The 24,862-nt window shown below is 40.5% G+C and overlaps 3 protein-coding genes across 7 annotated transcripts in view; 1 reads left to right on the plus strand and 2 right to left on the minus strand.

The window, feature by feature from the left end:
- The first annotated feature begins 1,130 nt into the window (after positions 1-1,130).
- On the plus strand, positions 1,131-4,531 carry LOC309338570 (UPF0669 protein C6orf120 homolog). Of its 4 annotated transcripts, none has more exons than XM_081855905.1 (2): positions 1,131-1,250; positions 3,060-4,531. In XM_081855905.1, the coding sequence occupies exon 2, from the start codon at positions 3,065-3,067 to the stop codon at positions 3,623-3,625; it is 561 nt and encodes a 186-aa protein (XP_081712031.1). In that variant the 5' UTR covers positions 1,131-1,250; positions 3,060-3,064; the 3' UTR covers positions 3,626-4,531. The 4 variants fall into 4 exon arrangements, with proteins under 4 accessions (XP_081712031.1, XP_081712033.1, XP_081712032.1 ...); XM_081855907.1 differs by having other exon boundaries at positions 1,176-1,237; XM_081855906.1 differs by having other exon boundaries at positions 1,178-1,278.
- Positions 4,500-21,075, minus strand: PHF10 (PHD finger protein 10). Of its 2 annotated transcripts, none has more exons than XM_081855866.1 (12): positions 20,931-21,075; positions 18,660-18,766; positions 17,852-17,982; positions 16,686-16,763; positions 15,994-16,127; positions 15,725-15,874; positions 14,473-14,582; positions 13,102-13,252; positions 12,525-12,677; positions 6,372-6,480; positions 5,943-6,131; positions 4,500-4,719 (listed from the first exon to the last, which is right to left on the minus strand). In XM_081855866.1, exons 1-12 carry the CDS (start codon positions 20,997-20,999, stop codon positions 4,634-4,636), a joined length of 1,467 nt encoding a protein of 488 aa, XP_081711992.1. In that variant the 5' UTR covers positions 21,000-21,075; the 3' UTR covers positions 4,500-4,633. The 2 variants fall into 2 exon arrangements, with proteins under 2 accessions (XP_081711992.1, XP_081711991.1); XM_081855865.1 differs by having other exon boundaries at positions 16,686-16,769.
- A 1,569-nt stretch (positions 21,076-22,644) lies between these two features.
- DYNLT2 (dynein light chain Tctex-type 2) overlaps positions 22,645-24,862 on the minus strand; it is a 32,347-nt gene continuing 30,129 nt past the window's right edge. The window contains exons 4-5 of the mRNA XM_081855904.1: positions 24,323-24,481; positions 22,645-22,859 (exon numbers count right to left, since the gene is read on the minus strand). Coding sequence (XP_081712030.1) covers positions 22,749-22,859; positions 24,323-24,481 — 270 coding nt within the window. The 3' untranslated portion in view covers positions 22,645-22,748. The remainder of the gene's footprint in view (positions 22,860-24,322; positions 24,482-24,862) is intronic.

Raw genomic sequence — 24,862 nt, forward strand, 5'->3', positions numbered from 1 at the left:
TGAGAACCAGATGAGGAGCACCCAAAATGGCTGGCAGGTAAAAGGTATTGCCAAGAACATTCCTGCCAATGGTAGACTACAGTAACTCCAGAGACAAATGTTTTGAAAGCAGAGCTGGACCCTGGAATCTTTGTGGGCTCTCTTCCCGTCTCATGATGGCTAGGAGCTGGTCTATTAACAGTCTTTCTTGCTCTCAAATACCCACTTAGCAGTCACAATCACTTAAGTGCTTTAATTCTCTTATGTAGAAAGCAGATTGCACCATACTCTCTAGCAAAAGTTATCCCTAAGTCTTGCTGGGTCTCTTGTGACTTGCAGTCATCTGCCATGGAGATGCAGTGCAAATAAAAATATACCTGACATGGGGACATACTGAATATGGGTCTCTGGGTTGTAGTTATTTTTCATATTAAGGTTTCATATTAAAGTTTTTAAGAAAGTTTTTCTGTGCAACATTGTCAGTTTGAAGTCCCACTACTGAATCATGACATCCCTTAACGTTTTTGTTACTGCTTTTGGATAACTCCCAACTTTTTTTTTTTTTTTCCATTGCTGGTAGTATGTGGGAAGACTTTTGTTTTCGTCTAAAAGTTTTTTATGCTCTTGTACCTGACGTGATGTATTTCACTGGTCTTTTTCATCCTGGCCCAGGCCTGCTATTAGTTCTTGCTTTCTTTGCAACAGCAATGCGATTTCTGTGTTTGAGAAAAAATAAAGTAGCCAGCTAATGGCAGAAGCCCGTGGTGCCAAGCGCATCGGAAACAAATCACATGTATCTAAACGGGTTGCATTTGTATAAGGCATTTATTATGTAGTTTTACGTATAATTGTGGTAAACAGCTCTGATTTTCATTGTTACTAACAGCGGCGTATAAATACTTTATAAATAAAACACACAGCGCACGGGCTATTCTCAAGGTTTCACAGATTTTGGAAAGAATCCCGCACAGCTGAATCCACCCACGTTGCGTCCCTTCGGGGCCCGGTTGCCATGGCGACAGCAAGAGGCAAGGTCGCTCCCCCTCCTCTCACTTGCCCCGCCCCACTTGCCAGTCTCGGCGGAACGACAACCAGCAAATCTAGAAATAGGCCGGGGAGTTTCCAGCCTCAAATCTCGCGGTGTTACATCGCGCGCGCGCGGGCAGGCGGGCGGGCGGGCGGAGCTGCGCTTGACTCTCTGTCAGAGGCTCCGGCGGCCTCTTCGATGGTGGGCGGTGGGCGAGCGGAGTGAGCTGGGGTGCGGCGCTAGGGTGAGCGCGGGCTCGGCGGCGGGCTCGGGTGGGGAGGTCGGCGGTGGGGAGGACGCTTCAGCAGTCGGTGGGCTTCCCCTTCCTCAGCTTGGCACTTTTGGCAGCAGCAGCGCCTGAGTGTAGGGGGCGGGGAAGCTTTTCGTTTTCTCTCCCCCCCCCCCGCCCCGCTGCTTCTGGGGCAGCTAAAGGCCGGGGAAGAAGGGGGGGGGCTCTTCCTCCCGACCCGCCGAGAGATATGTGAGGGAGGCAGAATGCGAGGGAGGCGGCGGGGGGGGGGGCAAAGTCTTCTCTTAAAAGTGAGCTCCACGTTCTCCCCGCCCCTTGAGATTCCCGCCCACAATGCCTCCCTTCTCTCTCTCTTTCTTGCTCCCCCCCCCCTTTTCGGAATCGGAAAGTTCGGGTAGATTTGTGTACAGAGTTCCACAGGTGGGGTCGAAGCACAGCTGTCTCTGCTTCTCTTTCGAGACTGGGTGCAACTCTTTCCAGGGAAAGCGAGGCTGCTGGTGGGCGTCCCGGACTTCGTCCTGCACAGGTTGTCGTGCCCACTTGAAGGTGCCAAAACATGGATGCGGTGGGGCAGCGTTGCGGAGCTGCCAGTGACAACCGGTGTTGCCGCTGCTTCTCTGGACAGGGTTGGGGGGGGTGTGACCTCGAGGGGCTCCTGTCCGGATAAGCGGCAGCAACAATGGTGTCAGAATGACAGCTCCTACCCACTGCATGTGCTGGTGTTGAAAAGCCTTTTTGACTTGGGCCCCAAAGATCTGAAGGAGTGCCTGCCAGCTCCCACATCGACCTGGCCAGGTGTAGCCTCCAGGTTGTGGAATAACTTCCTCACCAAGGTGTGTCTTGTGGCATCATTATATGCTTTGGGATTTTTCTTCAAGATGCACTTCTTTATCCAGGCCTTTTAGCCAAGTGGAGGACTTCCCACCTACTATGTTGCTGTCCTGTGCTGCCGTTTTGTTCATTGTGTTATTGGTTAGTTTTGTGGATTTATTGTATGACTTGGGGCGTTTTCATAAACTGCCTGGCTGGGACCTCATGATGAAAGGCAATTTTGTCTCTTATTGAAGCTGTTGTATACTTGTAGTATTCTGGCCTGTGTCCTTATTTCCCAGTTTTTGTGCTTCTCGTAACATTGGCATGTATTTTTGCTATTCAGAATTTAATGGGTTTTAGCCTTTATGTAGGACTAGCCTATGACACCAATGCAAAACCTGATCAATATCTTGTGTAGCATTCTCTGCACTCATTGTAACTTCAGAGTTAATGCAGAGGCTGCAAAATAGGGCTCTGGGGCAGTGGGGGGGGGGGGAGAGAAAGAGACTGAGCCAGCCTAGAATCCAATGAATTCTGAACCACACCCACTGCCATTACTTTACAGTATCAGACCTGGTTGCTATGTGTGCTTCTGGCTGGCATAGCAGAGTTTTTCCTGCTCCTCCTACTACCACCTTTCCATGAGTGGCAGGGCTTTGGATGAGGTGTTGATTGCACTGTGCTGGCTGGCTGCAGTTAAGATTGCTCACTGTGTTGTATTTAGTATATTTGCATTATGTGTGGCTTGGCTCTTTGTGCCATTTGGATTACCTTGTTAACTTTACTGACTGTCTTGCATTGGTGTACCTGTGCAAACTGTTATGTGAGAGTAGTAGTGATTGCTAAGAGAGCACAAATTATTACAGCTTACAATGTGACAGTATGTTGACTGTCTACAAATATTCATAGCTACTCTTGGAGAAACGGAATCTTATTATTTGACAGTATAATTTCAAGTGACAGAACAAGATTTTTCTATATCCAACACAGGTGTTATGGCAGTCTACTGCAAGAGGGTCCTAGTAATACTGCTTGCTTTTCAAGGACTTCTAATATCAACTGCTTATAATGAGGAAGAAGACATACCTGAAGAATGGATTCTCCTTCATGTGGTTCAAGGTCAGATTGGTGCTGGAAACTACAGCTACTTAAGGTTAAATCACGAAGGGAAGATAGTGCTTCAGATGCAGAGTTTAAAAGGGGATGCAGACTTGTACGTATCTGATGTGACCCTTCACCCCAGTTTTGATGATTATGAATTGCAGTCAGTAACTTGTGGTCAAGATGTCGTTTATGTGCCAGCGCGCTTCCGCCGTCCAGTGGGAATAGGGATTTATGGCCATCCCTCTCATCTGGAAAGTGAATTTGAAATGAAAGTGTACTATGATCAAACAGTTGTGGAATCTCCATTTGGTGGTGGCTCCTACAATCCAGAAGATACAGATTTGAACCAGAAGCAGTTTCATGCAAGAGAAGATGAGTCTCAGGATGAAGAATCAGTCTTCTGGACTATACTAATTGGAATATTAAAATTAATACTTGAAATTCTGTTTTAGATTCAGAGCTAGACAACTGGTCTTCACATGTGAACAATATAGACAATTGAATGAATGCTATTATGTGAGCATTAGTACTAACTGATACTTTCTTTGCCAGGGAGGGGGAAATAAAGCCATAACTAATTTTGTATTGTAAACTTTTCCCACAGGTACACTGCAACAGGCACAGTATTTGTATAAGTTTTCTCTTAACTGATCAGGGTCAAATATGAATATTACAGTTCACTGTGACTTTGAATAAAACTGATTTTCTATACAAAGATTTTAAGAATAGTAAAAAGACTAATTTCCATACAGTATTTCAGCACATTTCAATTATAAATACTTTAACCTCTTCTGTATGAATACACTAGGAGCAAATACCATTTTTAAATGCTAGCAACTTTTGGAACATGAAAGCCATTTAACTAAGGCTGCTTTCATACGATATAACATCCTAAAAAAGAAAATATGAATTATCCTCCTTTTCTTGTGGTTTGAAGGGAGAAGCATTGATTTAAGAGACATAATTCGGCATGACCAATATAAGGTCTACATGATTTTTTGCTGTAAACCTAAATTCATTATATCATATGAGATTTGTACCACTTGATGGATTTTGTTTCTTGTCAGGCATTAGTACTCTGCTTAAAGGCAACTCCCATCAGAAAACAGTAATTGCCAACTAGTGATTCAGTCCTTTTCTTTGAGCTGTACAGAGAACACAATTGATTGCTATGCAATAAATAAAGTCTGTTGTGCAATGACTGCTATGCAGCAGCACTGTATCCATGAAACAATTGATAGATTTACAGAATTTCAACTGGGCACTTTCCCTTTGCATGGGATTTTCAAGCAAAGCTACTGGAATAGAATGTATCCTTCCCTGTCCTCCTAAAATTAAAAACTTTATTTGGTGAAAAACATTTTGAGTGGTATTTTTCCTTATACAGAGTGGTAGGTAAATAGCACCAAGCTTAGCACTTGTTTTTGTGCAGTTATATATAAAGAGTGTAAATATTGATTTTAGCCTTCTTTGCTGTTCTTCCCTCTTCTTCCTCTGCCTCTGGGTATTGGAGGTTGTCTTTCGCAACAGTCACAAATCCAGCGACCTACAAAATTAGAATTGTCAGTTAACAGTAGAGCAAACATCTACTACTATAAAATCGTCACTCATTTCAAGTGCTTTTGGGGAGCAGAGTACGGAAGGATACAAATGTTAATAAGATTGCAATCATATGCCCACTTTCTTGGGACTGTGTCCCAATGAAACATGCTTTTAATTTGGCTGTTATTTTTCAGTTTCATGCAACTTAAATTTCAGGGACCTTGAAGATTTTTTCCTCCTTCCCCACAGGCAGGTAAACAGATGCAGTGGTGGGAAGAAACTGTGCTTGCTTCTCAATTCTTTATATAATATGCTGAAAGCTATTCAGGGTTGGATATACCGGTGACACTCAAGTCATGTGAATTGTTCAAGAAGTATGTGCTGAGCCTCTTCAGTTTGTTTACTTAAATGTCAGCGCATCACTTAATATTCATGCTCCAGCACTGAGAATGATTCCCTCTGAGACTGAAACAGCACATTATTGTTCATTTCCTTAAGTAAGCTTGAAAGTAGGGACAGCAGTACCCTACGTAATTATTGTCCCTAGGTAAATTTAGGTAGGCACTCATTCAATTTGCTATAGGAAAAGAGCAAAATGGTGAATGAGGCACAGTGGGATTGGGTTAGCTTTAATGTCCTTTGTCCAATGAAGAAAACAGTTTGTAAAGTATAATTACATGCCTGAATGGGTATAACATCTGCTGTTTGATAAAGAACCACCTACATTTTTTGCTAGCTTCAAAAACCTGTTTGATTTACGATGTGTTTCTGAAAAGCTTTCAGTGGCTTACAACACTGACCATTTCTACTTGATTAAAGTCACATAAACTACACACTGGATGTGGGATTGGAGGAGGGGGGAAGAGAAGGTGTCAGTTCAATGAAACAACTGCACTGCCAAACCCATTGAGAATAATTTTCATCAGATGTCAGCTTCTCTCTAGTTAAGTTTCTGACATCCGACTTCCCATCTCCAATCTTTTTACTTCTTTCAGTGTTTATTATCATACTGTTAAATCCTAAATTGCAAACACTTTTTATGAACAAGAATTGAGAGAGTAAATGAAGTGTGTAAGAAATAGCTGCCTCCAAGATTTCACTAAAATAGATACAAATGACATACAAAATGTTGAGATCTGAGCTTTCTGAAAGGAGTGAAGCAAGATTGTGCTTCATTAATCTTGGATCTTGATTCAATCTCTGAACAAGAGTAATTTATATAATTACCTGTTGGAATAGCACCAAGCCCCACACAAAACGTATGATAGCCACGGTCACACACATCACAGAACATCATTTCTTCCTCATGGTGAGGTTGCCCACATATAATGCATGTTTTACACTCCATACATTGCCAAGGGTAGGTCTTAATTATTGCAACAAGCTCTGCAGACATATCCAGACAGGATGGGTGGCCTAAATCAAAACCAGCATCGTTACTAGAATGGTCAAATGAAGCATCTTTAATGAGAATAATTAAAATGGTTTATATCACAGAACATTTTGAGTTCATATCAGCATGTCAGATATGCTAAATTAACTTTTTTTAAAAAATTGCAAAAGCATTAGTTTGATTCTGCATTGCAGGTTGTTCTTTAAAATGGGTCATCACTTTAAATATTTAGAGATTTATTCAAAGCAGATTCTGTTACTTACCACTGTTATCACACTGGGAGCAGTGTATAAGTGCTTCAGCCTTCCCTTTCTTGTTGGACTCCTTACCCTTCAGACAAATTCCACATATAGCATTTGGAATGGCCTTTGGCTGGAAGGGTAGAAGAGGGCTATAAATTCATTCCAGAAGAATTGAGAACAGGTTTTTGTTTTTCTAAAAAATGTACTTATTTTAACCTTTATAAATTAATGAACCTTGTGAGTGGTGTGGATCAAAGGGAATGATTAAAAATTGGCAAGCATTGATTATACTGGATACAGAAATGAACAAACTATTCAAAACATGTACATGTATAGTTTACAAAATGTATCCCAGTCAAAGAAAGCGTATGTAATTAAAACTCTTTCATTTAAAAATGTCAATCAAATGATCAAATTACACAATGAATATGAATTTTGCAAAGAAAAATGTTGATAATTTCTAATATTACGGTTTGTCTATAGCCTGCACATGATGCATGAAAATCAGTAATGTGGGAACGTCTCTTGAAATGCAATTCATATTATTTGAACTATAAATATAAAATATATATGCTAAATCATATATGATGCTTTTTGCCTTCTACAAAGAGATTTGGCAAAACATTCTGAACTGAATTAATTAGCAGTTCATAGTGTTGTGTGTTGCCTTAATGCTAAAGTCTTGCAAAGAGCCACTGGCAACAATGTTAAGACCAGTGAGATGATTCACTATACAGTATAGAATAATTCATAGTAGTATAAAGGTGCTGTCTTAACATCAACTCAAACAAATGACCCAGCCAGCCTAGTATTTTCGCTCCTGAAAGGCAGATCTTGAATCTAGAGACTTGAACTTCAGCAAAGCCATAGGCAGAAATGTTTCCCAGCACAGCTGAGTCTTGCTGATTGAAGCCTGCTAGGTTATCTCATGTTTATCAGTTGAAGCCAATGCCGAAATGAAGCAAGCTGCAATTGGACACTTAGCTGTGGGCATGTGAAACAAGATCTGACCCCGTCGCTAGCAAATATAAGATCAGAAACAGAGAGCAGGTTTTAAATATATAGCCAACTTAGTCCCACAGACTGCAGCCAGTTTGGTTCGTCCTGACAACTGTCTGCACTTTCAGTGTGCAAAACACTGTCCCCTGTTATTCTTCGTCGTTATGTGACAAAGAGATGGACCTCTAGCTCATACCACCCTTGAACAGGGTAGATACCAATTCTATCCCTTATGCAATTGAGTTTGCATACAGTATTAATTGTTGTCTACATACAAGGGTAGCTTCTGCTGGCATTAAGAGATACTGTATGTATCTATACCTGAAACACCTTGTCATGTTACGCTAGCAGAATGGGAACCTCCAGGTGTGAACTTGCTTATTTGGTATAACTAGAAGTTTTTGCTGTGAATAAGAACCATATTTGCTTAGCAAAACAAGCACCAAAACATCTGAACATATCCCCAGCTTTGAAAGAGTGAGAAGTGTGAGCAGGTAGAACTTTGCAAAGCCAATAAGGAAAGGAGGAGGAGCTTTAAACAAATTAATGTGGAATGGTCTCTCATGCTAGTTTTCTAAACATTCAGACAATGAAATGTTAACAGCTACCCTTGCTAAATACACATCCCTGTCAGTATTGTTTTGGTTCTGCTGAGAGAAGCAGCATAGATTTGAGGTGTTCTGATTGCTGTTAAGTAATGAAAAGTACTGGTTTATAAAAACTTTGCTTATCAAATGCAGAAAACTACAGTGGTACCTCGGGTTACATACGCTTCAGGTTACAGACGCTTCAGGTTACAGACTCCGCTAACCCAGAAATAGTACCTCGGGTTAAGAACTTTGCTTCAGGATGAGAACAGAAATCGTGCTCTGGCGGCGCAGCGGCAGCGGGAAGCCCCATTAGCTAAAGTGGTGCTTCAGGTTACGAACAGTTTCAGGTTAAGAACGGACCTCCGGAACGAATTAAGTACTTAACCCGAGGTACCACTGTAGGTTCTTTAGAACTTACTGTATAAGCAAAATAAAAGTGAAAAATCAAACCTTAACACTGATTTTTTAAAATTTTAACCCAGTATTTCCTAATAATTTCTAAACCGCAGAGAAGTACATACTAATAAGCCTTAGTCTGATTTCCTAGAATATTTGAATATCTAAATTAAACTAGGGCTTCAGAGCACTTTAACTTGCCTGGCCTCCAGAGGTTTGTTTAAATACCCACAAGGCATTTATAAACAGCTTGTTTTCCAAAAGATGACAGAAGCATTCATGAATAATTTTTTGCTTATTTATTTTTTAAAAAAGCATAGTCCACCTGTTTTATACATAAATATAATTGAATGATAAAAGGAGACTAACATTCACAAATGTCTCTACAAAATAATAAATACCACGAAAGAGAAAACATACATATAAAAATTTTCTATTACCTATTCTACTCCTACTTTTATACCTTTTTATACCCTGCGCCTACCAACAAAATATTAAACCTCATTCCTGCAGTGATCTCCCTCTTGTATTGCTACATTCTATGAGTAATGTTTGTGTTTTAAGTTATATCAATATAAAACAAAACAGCAAGTGCACTTCTCTAATTCTCTTTACCGTATGTATATTCTACTGAAGTGGTACACAGTAGCAACCTCTCTTTCAGTCACCCAAAGCAGAACAACCTTTGAGTCACTAGATCTGTGCTGTGGTATGTGCAGTTAATACTATGATACTTAAATGCGAAAACACTGGTGAAGGTGCAGTTATTAATAACGTTTCCCCCTAGTCCTAGTTCCACAAAACTAGGAGTGAAATAGTCACAGCGTGCTAGTTAAAGACCCTCCAAAGACATTGGAGTGTTCCCCTATCAAAATGAAATAGAAGGGAAAGCCTGTTCACATTTCAAAGCAATTTTAAGTGAAAACAGAAAAATAAAAATGGCTTTGCGAGAACATTGGAAAACACTGTTTGACCTATTGTTCTCCTAATCATATTCCACTCGACAAAAGAGGTGAGGGGAAAAAAGAGTTCCTGGCTTGCTGCTCCCAAAATTGGTTTTATGACAAAGGCTGCAATCCAGACACAAGCTGATTAAATCCCATTGAAAACACTGGCCTGGTTCATATGTAGCATCCCTGGTCCAGGGTTTAATCCAACTAAATCTTACTCAGAGTAGACACATTGACATTAATGAACATGACAAGATTAGGTCCATTAATTTCAAAAGGTTGCTCTGAGTAAAACTTAGTTGACTATCACCCCTTGGGATTATATCTGACCTAGTCATACTAGGAATGGATCCACAGAAATAAATTAAGTGCATTTATTTCAATGCTTTGCAGATCCCATGAAGTTTTCCTGGTGGGTTAAACTACAGTTTCCAGGTTTGGCAGATGACGGATGGGGAAGATGGAGAGCTCAAACTCTTTGCTTGCTCCTTCTCCAAAACCATGGTTTCTTGGACGAGAAATGTTACACTTGAACAAGACCAATGGAATTTCAGCAGCTAAACTGTACCTAAATCAAAAATAGTTTACAAGCACACCATGTTTCCGAAAATTACTTTGCCAGAAAATAAGTTCTTCCTGTTTTCATAGCAACGGAATGTAAACTGAAAAATTCTGGGATGGGGGAAAGGGCAAGTCAGTCTCTTGCTACATGCTCAACTTAACATATGTGCAAATCTCCCTTATTCTGAGAAAAGAATACTGCATGTGCAATTATAACAGCCAGTCCTTCATCAATTGCAGTAAAAATTAATGGCTATAAAGGAATGGTATATCATGAGGAGGAAAAAACGTTTCAATAGTTTAAAAATATTAAAAGTTAAACAGAAGTTAAAAGGAGAAAAACTCTTAACATTTGCTTTCTGTAGCATAACAACAGTATGCCTGGATATTGTAAATCTTCTTAAGCTTGAATTTTAGTTTTAGAGTGAATATTGTAATTTAAAGACTGGTAAAGGATGATAAATGGATAGTGCATGTTGAATAATAAAATCATCATATATTCCTGGGACATTAGTTGAAGTCCCATTTTCAGCACATAATGTATAAAAGAAATACATGTTATAGATAGTTATCTATCTATCTGTCATGTTTTAATCAGCTCCATAAAATATATCATGTGTTTAAAATCATCCTGGCCTTACATTCGGGGAAGTGTAAATTATAGTGAGAATAGCCATAAATTGTGGGGGAGGGTGGGTGGGTTGTTGGCATCATTGTGTTTTCAAAGTAGTTTGTGCTGTCTTCTTGGGGCCCAATGCACCAGGAAAGACTCCAACAGCAGCACCATTGAAATGAATGGCAGCAGCGAGAGCACAATAAGCATTCACAACAGGCGATCTTGCATAGAGCTTTCCTGTGATTCATCTAGACTTACTAGAATATGCTTTTGAAACAGTGACCAGCGATCACTGGGATCCATTTCTGAATCCAAGTACTGAAAAAGATAGTTGTATCTCTAGCAGTCACAAGCCTCGCCAATCACTTCTTTATGCTATCCCTTCACAATGAAAGACTAGCCAAATATTTGCTGAATCTTACAGACTTTGTTCACATAATACTTAAAAGTTCAAAAATGCTACTAAGCCTTTCAAGCTTCATCTTTGGATTTCATAAAATTACATTACTGGCATGAGTTTAAGTCTGCAATAAAGTAAACATTTTGCAATGCAAATATGTAAAAATAGACATGTTCTGCAAAAGTTTAAATCTCTTATTTGCATCATGTAAAATTATTCCTGAAATGAGATATAGATGACATATAACATTTCTGTAATATAGTCTAAAGGTATTTATCCTGTTAAAACAATATTCCTGCAAGTCTTTTCCAACAGAAGCTGCGCAATGCAAACTGGAAAGTCAACAGTTTGATGGGAGGGGGGGAATAAGCAATTAAAATAAATGATGCAGTTTGGTAACAGTTTGCAGAACTTTAAAATTAGGTTACATGTGCTACACAACTTCTCAGGCTAGATATTGTTTAACAATCATGCTGGCAACTCAGAATTACCATCCTTAACTTTCTTCCTGTACCCTTTCTAATCCACATGCCTTATCTTCTTCCAACTATAGTATAAAGCAAATATCCCCTTGGTTTCAATGGAAACCAAATAGCTTGCTTCTTATTTTCCTTAACACTAAACATGAATTTCCACTGAAATATGAAAAATACTTTTAATCCTAAACTGAAATCCATCCGTTGATAATTACAAAACTGGATGTAATCATCACTGTTCAAACATGACAAGTTTAAGATAAGGTTCTGAGATTCTGGACCTGTTCAGATACTACCGCTTCCCCACTCACCTCTCTGTGCAATGATATCACAGGCAATCTCAGGATCGCATACTTTCTCTCTACCCCACCCCCCATAATTGAACACACAATGTGACTGCAGCAGGAGATCCCATTTTTAGTCCACAATTCAAAAGTGCTCACATTCAAAAGTGGAGACCTTCAAGTTTAGTCATTATTCACACAATTAGGAGAAGGGGCACAGAGGAAGCATGTGAGTCCCAAGAGCAGCTCCTGACCCTCACTGCCCATAGAGGTAAGGGTGAAAACGTATTGTCTAAATGGTTTCTTACAAGGTTAGCTGAATATTTCCCCCTGCAAACAACAGTGCAGTGCTGCTCAAATCAAATCTAGGTTCCCAGCATCCTACATTCTAGGGAAATGTTAAGATTACTATTACCAAATCATTTTCTAAACAATTAAAATGCTTTTGACCTGTAAAGAGTTAAGAAAATATATGTGCAAAGTTTTTGCAACATTTTTACAGTCCAGTCCACACATGAGCAAGGTATTTTAATTATACCCCAATGGGATATTTGATATGTAACCATCTACCTTATAATGACAATAAAAGAACAGAACACCCCCCCACCCTGCAAAACGAGAGGGGGAACTTCATTTATAATGGGGTTTCATGCTGCAGTTGCTTAGGAACCAATTTAAGTATAGAAAATAGAAGCCACTCCACAGCCAGGGTAACAAACAGTAAGGCCCCAAGTAAAATAAAGCAACAGGAAGTAAAGAAGCGAACAGGAATGCATAACAGGAGAGCAGCTAGCCAAGTATAGTAAGCAGAAGTTCCATATTTTTGAAAAAAACAAAGTTAAATGTTTCAGGGAGAGAGGCTGGTCAGTAAAGAAGCTGAGTCAGGGGCTTTTTTCTTCTACCTTGTACCCAGGAACTGACTTGGATACAGATCGTTTGGAACCCTCTTTTCTTGGTGTAGAGTTTTTCTCTCTTGTTTTTTGTCTTCCCTGAATAGGTTCCTCCTGGTTTTCAGGGGGGCATTCACCTTCAGACACATTGCCAGATGAGTTGTCCTATAACAAAAGCACCATCATTTTGTTGGTTTGCTTGGAGTGGACAAAGGAAAAAATGATCTCTTTCTAAACGTCAAACTTCGCTTTCTTTACTCTGAAGAATAGGGCACTTATTCACCACAGAGGTACCCAATAAAATAACTAATAGCCTGGCCCTTCAATCCAGCGCTCTGTTGATGGAGTGCTAGGGATCCCATTTAACAAGTCTTAAGAATGGCACAAGGTTAATTGATTAGACCTCAACCAGAAACAACAATAGGTATATAGACAAGAATACAATTCAAAAATATCTCTAGTGCTTTATCCTTACAAAACACTTGGATGATAATAGGGTATTTATTCTCTGTATTTTCTGAAGTTTCTGTTAATCTATCTAGCTATATATGAAAGCATACATACATAGGCAAACACTACTTTAGCTCACCGAATTGCCTTTGATTTTCCTCTTTTCATCACCACGCTCTTCTGCATCATCAGAATCTCCATCACTATCCAGTGCAGGCAGCTCTGGATCTAAGGGAGGCTCATAAAGAGCAGTATTGAGTGGCAAATATCGAAGCTCATCTGGAGAGTATCTGAAGTGAAAAAGTAATTATTTTCAGTACCATCTTTTGATACACTATGTATACACTGTATGGCAATAAGGGATAATATAAATAGCTTGGACTTCAAAAACTACTTTTCAGTGATTCAACTATGATGAATAAATTTGTATCTGAAAGGTAACAATAAAACAATTGTATATACAGTTCGATTTCATGCATATGCAAAATCGCCACATAGTCAAAAGCTGCTGGCTGGAAGTGGGGGAGCCCACACATGCAGGACCTCCCTGTGTCTCCACTGCCAGAGGAAGAAACAGCGAGGAAGCAGTGAAGGCATATGAGGGAAGAAGAAATCTGGCTCCCTTGGAGGAAAGATAAGCAGGGAAGCGGTAGAGGCAGAAAAAGGAAGAAGAAACCTGGTTTCCTCCGCTGCAGAAGGGAGAGGAAAGGTAGACAGGGCAAGAGGCAGGCAGAAGCTGCAGCTTCATCTCAGATCCACTCCAGCATTTTTATTCTGCCTACATCTCTCTCTGTCCACCTCTGCTCCATTCCACAACCCAGGGAGCCAGGGTTTCTTCTTCCTCCATCTGCTTCCCTGTTCATCTTTCAGGTGTCTTCTGCCTCTGTCAGCCTCTCTGTCTCTTCTACCTAAGTCTCTCCCCGTCCTCCACTGCAACCATCCCCAGGATGGCCACTGCGTGTCTAACAGAATTCACGCAAGTAAAATGTGTGAAAGCACTGTATATAAAGGGATATGTTCTGTAGACCCTACGTACTGTACACCATTGCCATGCAATTTGGAGTGACACAGGAATGTTTTCTCATTTGTTAAAATCCTGATCCTCTGAATCCAATCTAAAGTACATGCTGAACAAGGCAATTCTTATATTTAGTTATTCTATATTTATATAGAGAGGTAACTAAGCCAGGTTTGCCAAGCTTGCCCTTTAAAAGTATGTCATTCCCTTATATATATTTGGGGGTTTTTATTTCTACAAGCTACATTTTCCTAAAGCAATAAATAATTAGTGCTTGTTTGCTTTTCCCACCACTTTTGCAAGAACTTTTCCTTTTGTGTTGTGACTTTTAGATTACAAGCCTAAAGGCAGGGACTGTTTCAGTACTGATATTTGCAAGCTGCTCTGACAGCCTTTCCTCCCCATTGGCTGAACACCACAGTAAAATGCTTTCAAGAAATAAAACAATCAGCTACAGCAGAACAAATGTTATTTCATTATTTTTACAATTACCTTTTATAGTACTCCTGAAACTGGCCTGGTATGAGAGACACTGGATAAGGACTAACCTTTGTCCTTTCTGTAGGTAAAATTTTGTATTTTCCTTGAGGCACCTGGATAACCTGGATTGTTAACAGAAAAAATAAGGAGCTCATTTCCTACATTTAATGATTTGCTTTTCCAAATGATCATTTAGCTAGATTCACTGGAACTATGAAATTTCTGTTGCCAACTCGCCCTCATGCGTAATGCATCGTATAACCTGAGATTCAATTCCAATAGATTGGATAAAATTACCAGATCTTCCATACCCCAAGGCGTGGATCACATCCCAAGGAGTGGATCACGCAGCTACTGATTAAAAATTCTGTACAGACGGTGAGGCATTAGTATTGCGTGCACCCCCAGGCACATGTTAAATAATGTGACCTAGGCTGCATGTATCTACATATATTTATGTGTTTTCTGGATCACAATGGTATGGCATATGCATATTGTGTAGGAATATCTGTAGTGTGACCCTCCATTCCACATCCCAGAATTTTGCTGTGTAATTGCATCAATCAGCCTAAGAGGGGATTAGGGCAAGCAGATCCATACTCCTAATCACTTTACACTGTGGCTGAGGGGCAGGGAGAGGGTAAAGAACATGGTCCAAGTTCCTCACTCTGTGTACAGAATTAAGGTTCAAGAAACACACCTGAAATGGCAGTTTTCCTATGTGCTCCCATAAAATAAAATAAAATAAAATTCCTTATCTTTTCCATCAGAATAGAAAATAAAACATAAAGAATGAATATTGCTAAAATGCATAAACGCTGATTATTCCATTTTCATATTTCTTTTTATAAACAAAAAGGGAGCAATTGTACTGGAAGTGAAGCAATATAGGGATGGCAAAACCTTGTTGTGCATCTCAAAGTATCAAAAGTAAAAGAGGGTGAGCTCACAGTGATTTCAGTCTGGAGTAATTCAAAACCCACACAAAATAATGTTTCACTGTTGTAAACCAGTGGTGACTACTGGGCTACTCCAGAGGGCAGTGGCAAGATCTGTGAAAGGCAGTTCCCTGCCCAACCAAGAAAAAAACTGGATAAATAACTTCCAACTGTATTCTCTCTCCTGAGAAATATCTACTGAGGTTTAAATAAAATGCTATATTTTCCAACACCTCCCCCCTCCCCCTCCCCCAATCTGGCATCTTTACTATAGGTAACAAGAAGCTACCTATAGTCATTTGAGCAAAAAAGTTAAGCCATCCTACATGTGTCTGTAAATCAAAATAGGCCCTTCTTTCTTCCATTCGTTCCCGGTTTAAGTTGCTGTTGAACTCGGCGGCTTTCTTGGCAGCTTTCTTAATGTATTCTGGAACTTTACTTGCTTCAACTTTCTGTGTGTTCTGCTGTTGCATTTGCTGAAACAGATTTTTTCCCCATTAGTTCACAAGCTGCAGAAGCTATCTATCCCAAAAGACATTTAATAAGTTCCAAGATTGTAAACATCTTCACAAATAAATTTGGAGACAGAACTTACAGAATACTCTTTATAGTGATCGGTTATTCGCTGGCGTTCTTTTTCTTGAAGTATGACAGAGTACTCAGCATGTTTTGCCGGGTATTCTTTAATCATCAGATCAATTACTTCATCACTGCGTAAGGCTGTGAGACCTAGGTTACATCAAAAAGTCACTTGTGCAATTTCATTACAAAATAAGAGACAAAATTAAGGGCTTTGGGGGTTTTAGTTCTTTTTAAAGATTTGTAGCCATCCTAACTTAGAGCATCAGTGCAGTGCAAAGTGTGTGTGACAATTGCACAATGATTCACCCCACAGAACTTCGGAATCAAGTTCTGACATCTCCTGCTCCAACTGCTGTATTGTTTTATTGTCTATTTTAATTATGGATGTTTACATTTTATATTAGCGTAACTGATTTTTATATTTTGTAAACTGCTTTGTAAACTACTGGTCTTAAGCAGTTACATAAATTAATAAATAAACATAATCATAAGGCTGAGCTAAACATATTACATATTTTCACAGTTTATTCCCAATCCACTTTAAGGAGCAATGAAGTAATAATCTTTTGAATAACAGTTTCCACATCTTCACAAGTTTATTGTTAAAAAAGTAAAGACTGAATAATCTCTCCTACATTTTACTCTCTTGGAAATGTTTACATACTTCATTTTTTTAAAAGGAAAAAATGCCCTTTTTGTCCTTACCTAAGGTACACTGTGTTTCTGTAATGACGTTTAACTCTCTGAGGTAGAGTTTCTCTTTGTGAGATAGATCTCGTCTTTCTAAATCTCCAGGAAAAGGGAGTAAAAGTAGTAAAAAGGAAAGTGTAAAGGATTTTTGCAACGTCTCCAAAAGCACAAAATAAATATAGCTGTGTTGTAGTTAAATTTCACTCAGGTACTTATAATAGAAAGTTACTGCTTCAGTCACAGGAAACAATAATAAGATAACCCATGCAGGGAATATTACGCTTTTTGCCTTTACCAAACCTGAGAAGCATGTTGGGCTGGGGGAAGGGAAGTCACCACTGCTTTCCCTAGCCCACCTTTTCACCAAGTCAAAAACAGGGGTAAGTCTACTTATACACAAAAAATGAGAATGTGCTGTAAAAGCCCCCTGCTCAAATTAAAGGTAGCTACAGGCATTCAAACAAGTTGCAACAGAAGAGATGTAAGTGACTTGCCCATTCATCTGTTGTGCTTTTTCTGCAAAGTATGAAGCATGGACTCATACATCATTTATGCAGCAAAATGCACAAGTTCCAAGAATATGTGGTGCTCCCACATCTGATCATAAAGTAGATGTGCAATTCCACAATTGCACAGGAAGTACAATCACTTTTGCTTCCTTTGTTGCCGCTTATCCTTCATGCTCAGTCATGTAGAGAGGAATGTCCTCAAAGTTCCCTTACTGACACAGAGGGAACCTGAGGTTGAATGACAGTAACTGGCTCAAGGCTACCAGCAACAATCTGCGGAAACCAAACAACTGAAATGTTCATTACTGTGGATAACAAATAAAATATTATCTCAATTCTTTTTTTATTAAAGGGTTTAAAAAATGAACAGAATTGCTTAAAAGCCTCATCTTTTCAAAGTATCCCAAGTCAGGCACTCAAGACAGCAGACAAACATCACAAAAATAACATTTTAAAATGTAAAACATGTTTTCATAGATATCAATGAAAAAAGAGACAAAAACCAAATGTGCCATTCTCATATAATACATTCCCAAAGGAAGCTGAGGAATTCTGTAGTCAAGAGCAAAATAATAGGAGCCTCAATAGTCCTAGATGAAAACACATTCATACATCCTCATGGGTGCACATTTGATTTGTAACACTTCACATAAGGATTTCTAACATTAATACCTGGATATTTTCGCTTAAAGGAGGTCACGCCCAAGTATTCACTGACTTGCTCTTGAAGCATATAGTATTCTCCAGTTTCATCAGGTGGCCATTTGTACTCTATCAGGTTTTCAGCTGGAAAGTAGCTAAAGCTAAACACATAAAGATCAAGCTTGAAACAATCAGTGTTTAATTAATTAATTAATTACTTCTTCAATTTATAATAATTTAATTATACGTCCTTCACCCATAGATCTCAGAGCAGTTCACAACATAAAACTACAAGATAAAAATGAAATACATAATGAAAACAAGAACAAAAAAACAAGCAAACCAATAACCCTGCAGTCCACCGTCCATCATTGTATCCCACATACCATTTCACTTGATCCATAGAAGGATTATTTGTTTATTTATTTATTTCATGGACTATGTTCCAACTGTTAGATGTTAAAATGCCCCGTTTGCGGGTTAGTAATGGTGTCCTATAATATGCTGCTTCTTTTTATAAAAAAAGAAAACCCCAAATTTTGACTTTCTAGGAAGAGTGAGGCAACTAAATAATAAGAGGCACAGCTCCAGTGTACCTTTTTGAGAAAGAAAAGTACTTACAATCTATTTTCAAATTCCTATAGTGACCATCTCTGACTGCATGAGTACAAAATTTCAGAGCTCTAGTTCATGGGGAGCTACCCTAACTAGCTTGAGGGTAAGCAAGTGAGGGTCAGACATATATTTCCCATCTCTATTTAAATGATCAGGAACATATTGGGAAAGGTGACATACCATATGCATCTAGAGAAGAAAAAAATGGAATGCATGATAATACCTAAGGTCCTGACTTGAAGTTTCACAACTTCGGGAGCTGTCCCCTGAGCCCATGCGTCGTCTTTTTGATGGTTGGCTGCCATCGTTTGAATTCTCTTCCGTATCATCCTACATTAAGAGCAAAGCGACAAATGTTGAAAAGCAGAGCTCCCAGGGCTTACAGCACATACTCATCAGAAACCTAGAATATAATTATTCTGGATTTTAAGACCCTAAATCAAGACTGAGGAATGACCTGCCCATGGCATAAATCCCCATCCAGTCTGCATCCTCTCCTCAGCCTCAACCCCTCCTCCCTGGCCCACAATCAGCGGGTGTCTCTTGATGCTTCCTCTCCCTTTTTCTGACAGAAATGTTCAGGAAGCAAGCTCAACTGAGAACTGCCACTTCAAATTGCTCATGGCCCTGACAATTTGAAGCAGCAGTTCCTGAAGCTGGGATGGTGGAGAGAGGCAGGGTGGCCCTAACCACCACCAAAAAGTGGTTTCCAGCAGATTACCACCACCACCCCACCCCACCCTTGAAACGAAGCCCTTGGCAAAAAGAGAAAAAAGTTTCCTGGCTTCTGCTTTAAATAGTTTAGGATCTGACTATTTGTTTTATTTATTTACTGCGTTTGTAAAGCCATAACAGACGCTCTCTAGCTAGCTCACAAAGACGAAACCAAAGATTAAAGTACAGTACAAAACTATTAAAAGAGTAATAAATTAAACAACTGAAACACAATTTTAAAAGTTCAGAATTCAGTTTTGAAATGCTCTCCAACTCCAACAATTTATATGTTATTTGTATTCCAATTTGTATTCTATGGAATTACAATCACTGCAAGAAACAGAAAAAATCATTATGTGGCCTGCCAAGCCCACCAGCAATTTTCAAGTTGTCTGTAGGGAAAGAAGTTTGGAAACCACTGTTCAAGAATCTGTGATAATATAACAAGGGATGCTGGGGTAAGAGGGACTTCTTGGATTAAATGCATTTTATGGGATCAGGCTACAGCATATACCACTGACAGTGTGAGATATAATTATTTGCAGAAGCTGAAAATATGCTGAAAGTATCATGCTGCCCCCAAAGGGAATGCTATATGATGTTTCAGTAAGACTAAAATCCTTAATATACAAGCTGGAAAAGAATCCCATCAGTGGGACTTACTTCCAGTAAACAGGCTTGCAGAGGTAGATAACCATATGGGAAAGACAGCAACAAAAGAATCTACTATGTATATGAAAGTGAATTACCAACACTAGAGAGACCAAGAAACAAAACTCAGGATAGGGCTATGCAGATGAACATGCAGGTTGGGTGCTTAAAGTGGGGAGGAGGGGTTACCACCAGAAGCAAATTTATCTGCCACCCCATGGTGTTCCCCAAAGACCCTTTACTTTCTCCTAAGTGAACAGGGCCATTCGCTCCTGTAGGGGGAAAGTAAAGCACTGGATTTGCATTATTGTTGCAGTGAAGGCAAAACTTATTTTCACACTGCCGCTCTATGCCACTGCTGTAGATACTCTGCAATATATGTCCACTTTTTCACACACACTTCTTCCATGGGAACATCTTGCAAGCGAAATGTGAATGTCGTGGAGGGGTTGTAATGTGGCTAGACCAAGGGTGGGCAGGGAACTTGTGGCCCTCCAGGTGTTGTTGGGACTCCGCCTTCCATTAGCCCCAGCCAGCTTGGCCAATGGTCAGGAATGATGGGAGCCCAACGCCATTCGGCGGATCGCAGGTTCCCCATCCCTATTGATGTCGTCATACGCGCAGCATCAACTCTTAGTCCCAGCAGCAGTACAGCCTACAGGCTCACGATGAGGATGATGAAGGAACCTCCCAGCAGCCGAACAACTTCAGATCCAATGCGATCCTGGATACAAGAACCGCTGGAATCCCCTCTGCAGGTGGGGAGGCAGGGGCGAAATAAACACAAAGCGAAGGAGACAGCGAAGCGGCAACTTCAAGGAAAGCGCTCCTGCCCATCAGCCTTGGAGGGGGAGGCGGGGGCGCGGAGGCTTTTGGGAGACTCGTCTCCAAGGCAACGGCAGGGGCGGAGGCTCCTTTCGTTTCCTCAGGGATGAGCCTGGGAGCGGCGAGGCAGCCGAGAAAACAGGGCCGCTCGGTCGGTCCCTGCCGAGAGTCCTTCACAACCTGCCGTTTCTCGCCGCAGGTCGCCCGTTATTTATTTATTTGTTCTCCCGCCCCGGCAGGCCGAGTCGCCTGAGAGAGGACGGCCGCCTCCTGCTGCTGCTGCTGCTGTTGCTGCCCCGCTCACCTTGAGAGACTGGGCTCCAGGCGTGGCCGGGTCGCTGTCACACACCCGCGGGGACAGGACGGCCGCCATCACCAACGCCGCCGCCGCCGCCGCCGGCCACGGACGGACTGGCGCGGCTAGAGAGGCTCTTTGTCCCCGCCCCCCTCCGGTTTTTTCCTGGAGTCCTGCCGCGCCGAAGGACAGCGCCACCTGCCCGCCTGGAGGTGCTAGCGCAGCCGCCGTCGTGACAGCAGCCTCGCCCCCCCTTCTCTTGGCTCTTGGGGGCGGAGCCTGTGAAGCAGATGCGTTCCCTTGGCCGCCTCTGCCGTTGGTTATTGGACAAGGGTGCAGAGTTGAATCTTAGAATCACAGAATTGTAAAGTTGGAAGGGAGCCAACCCCATAGTTAGGATCTCCCTCGTCCCACTGTTTGCATTGATTTTTATTTCACTGCTTCCTTAGCACTTACAACCCTTTTCTCCAAACTGTTGATAGTTTGGATCCAGAAATACATGTGTGCAACCCTGGCTTGCTATGGCCCAATTCTGGCGTAGGAGTTCCCTCTTTCCCTTTCTCACACCTCCCACCCAGCCACGATCCCCACCATCTGGAAGGGGCCCCCAACTTTTGGGGGAGCTTTTTCTGGAGGATTGGCCAGGGGAGAGAAGGTAGTGCAAGGAATTCTATTTCGACAGCCCCTCATTTCTCAGGAACCTACTTATTTTATGTTGGACAGAAAATTGGCCCTTATATCCCAGCTCAATGACAGAGATTTGCAGGAGGTATGCTGTTTATTGTCACCAGAGTGGATGAGGCACTCATGGTATCGACTGGAAATCAAGCATTTAGTGCGGCCGGTCCTACAACATGGAATGCCCTCCCCATGGAAAATCTTGAGTCCATATTTCTAGAGACCATTTCTAGGGTCGCCAGGTATTTTGATGTGGTTGGCCAGGTCCTTATGATTTTCATTTGCTGTATAGTTTCTATCCAAGTTAGTTGTATATAAACATTTGTATACATTTTTAAAATGACATATTCCTGTGCATAACTCTTGACACACTTTCATGTTACTTTGTTGCAGCAAAAGCAACAAAAAGTATTTTGGCACCTTAAAAAACTATGAAATGTTTTCTAGCATAAGCCTAGAAAGCAATATTAGTTAAATATGTGACTAATTTGGCACCAGTTCAGACTCCTTGTCGACTATAGTGGTTTGCACCGTATAGGTGCATGGGATAGTTACAGTCATTTCTCACGACAAATTGCACCATAAAGCAAATGAAGAACATAAATAGTTTTTTTTTTTTAAATTGAAAAATGTATACAAACCATGCAAGAGGAGTCAGCATAAAAAGTGCACACCAGTAACCAGGGCAGTTGTTTGTGAGCTGAGAGCTAGGAGCAGGCAGAAGACAGAGAGACACATCCATGCTTGATTTCTGCTGGAAGCCAAGGCTGTGACTGGGAGAAGCAAGACCTTTTGGGATGTGAGTGCTGTGAGCCCCTCCATCTTAGGCTCAGGTTGTATAGATGTGTAAATAAACTATATATCATAAAGACACCACAGTGCATGCTGTCTCTCATGCCAAAGAAATCAAACCCTGGGTAAGTGCCTGGAACCCCTGGAATCTTGTACCACTCAAGAGATTGGGGTGACATGCAACAATACTATTAGTATCCAGGTTGTTATAACACCCTTCTGTGAATTAAAGTCACTCAAACAGCATGTCTGGAGGGTGGGGAATAACCAATATGACATTTATTTGAGCAAAATATAGCATATGATTGTATAGAGCCACAGGAGTGTTCTCTTATTACAGTGGTTGTTTGCGATAGGTCACTCATAATAGCAAGCAATGATCAGAGCTATTATAACAAAATCCTCAGTTTCATGTTGAGCTTGAACCCAGGTGTCCCTTGCAACATCCCAGACCCATCTGCTGGCAATCTAGAGTGGGGGAAAGAGAAAATAATTGACCAATTAGCTCAACAAAAATTTGAAAACAAATACCTTTCTTGCAGCAGGAGATCTTGCACAAAGGATCAACTCCTTTACGGACATTTTTTTTTTTTTTACAAAATTATCTGTGAATTACAAGCACCAGCATTTCAGAAGGGATCTTGAATAATTTCACTTGCAGATGGGCATTAATATGCATTTCCAAAATCAAGCTAAAGTAGTTTTAATAGCCCAAACAATCTTAAATTCTGATCACAGATTCATGGAATTATTTTGCAACATGCACTCAAAATACATGAATGTCTTGGTTTCCATATACAATCATTTGCCCTAATGGGCCTTACATTAACTGGAAGAATTGATCCAATGTGCACCTCTGGCTCATAGCTTCTGCTGTAACAAATTAGATAAAGGAAAGGGCACATATCACACAGTTACTTTAGGGTAATTTAGAAAAACGCAGGGGAAAGACACATTGATAGATGTTTATGGAAAGAGTAACAGTACAGAGAGTGGATGTGGGTCACAGCCACACCATGCATTTAGATCACATCGCTTCCCCCAAAGAATCCTGGGAACACTGATTTATCTCTGCAGAAAACCATGTGTATGGTACGGATGTGACCATGGAGATGTTTTCCTCCTGTAATGTGGAAGTATTTTTCCATATAGCATGTAATGAATGGAATTTATTTCTAGAATCGCTGCAAGATGTGGGGATGGCTTTAAAATATATACAATACAAATTCCTGGGGGCTACTAATGAGCAAGCAGCAGAGACTGGCCACCATCTGAATGCAAACTCCCAGATACATCTAGCTAGCTCCTATTGAAAATGAAATGCTGGACTAAATGGTCTTTACTAATCAAGTAAAGTAACTTAATATTTCTATATAACTCGAGCATATCAACAGGTGATCTGTTTTAAATGTTTTAGGTGGTTTTTGGTGTGTGTATGTGATGTAAACCACTTTGATTCTTTTGGTGAAATGGTGGCAATTTTATAAAAAACACTTATTTTATGTTTATTGTTTGTTTCTTTACAAACCACACATTCATATAGAATATTACAATGCAAACCAAAAACCACAGTATTTCAATATAAATGCCAAGCACATCAGTAAGAGCTGGTTGGCAGTGAGCCTTGGGTTTGAAAGGCCTGTCTGAATTATACAATTTTTAGAAGACATCTACAAGCAAGCAAAAATGACTCCTGCTGAACCTCTATTGGCAAGAGCCCCACAAGGCAGAGCCTGCTGCACGAAAGGCTCAGTACCTGGTAAAAGCCATCGGGGCATGGGGGGGGGGACCACCAAAGGTGGTCAGAAGACCTGAGCAATTAAGTGGGGAGCATAAGGAGACAGGTGGTCCTGACGGTGCAGAGGAATGAAGGATTTCTTAAGCAGTTAGGTTTTGGGAGGGGGTTGTAACAAGTGTATTTCTTTACTCACATTTATTGACTGACCAGTCTTTTCCACAAGAAATACTTGGACCACATACTTGTAACGGTCATAGTTCAAATCCTTGACAGCTGCTAATAAATCTTCTGTGAGGCTTATACATATCATGGAGCCATTCTGACCAGCATATTTAAAATCTTGAAGTTTGCTCTATTGAGAATTAAACACAGAGTTGCCGGTATTCATATAAAAAACATCTCTGTTGAAATTTTACACTCACTTTAACAAATATATATAACAATAGTTCTCCTGCTAATGAATTTTACAAATTCTTTTGTAATATTCATAAGTGAACACTCACACCCTAAATCTTGTACATTTTTGCAAACACAGTATTCAAATATTTTGTCTAGCTCAGTCAGTGAAACTACCTTAAGCAAAGTGTTCTTCCTAGAAGGTGTACTTCAGATTTTTATGCACAAAGACTTTTATTTTAAATGGAAAAGTCCACTACCACCTCCTGCACCCTTTCAGGTATTAAGATCAGCAGAGGGAACTCTCTTGGTAGTTCCACAGCCCTCAGAAGTTCTG

Source organism: Podarcis erhardii (assembly GCF_964252035.2).
Source record: "Podarcis erhardii genome assembly, chromosome: 3".
NCBI classification, from domain to species: domain Eukaryota; kingdom Metazoa; phylum Chordata; class Lepidosauria; order Squamata; family Lacertidae; genus Podarcis; species Podarcis erhardii.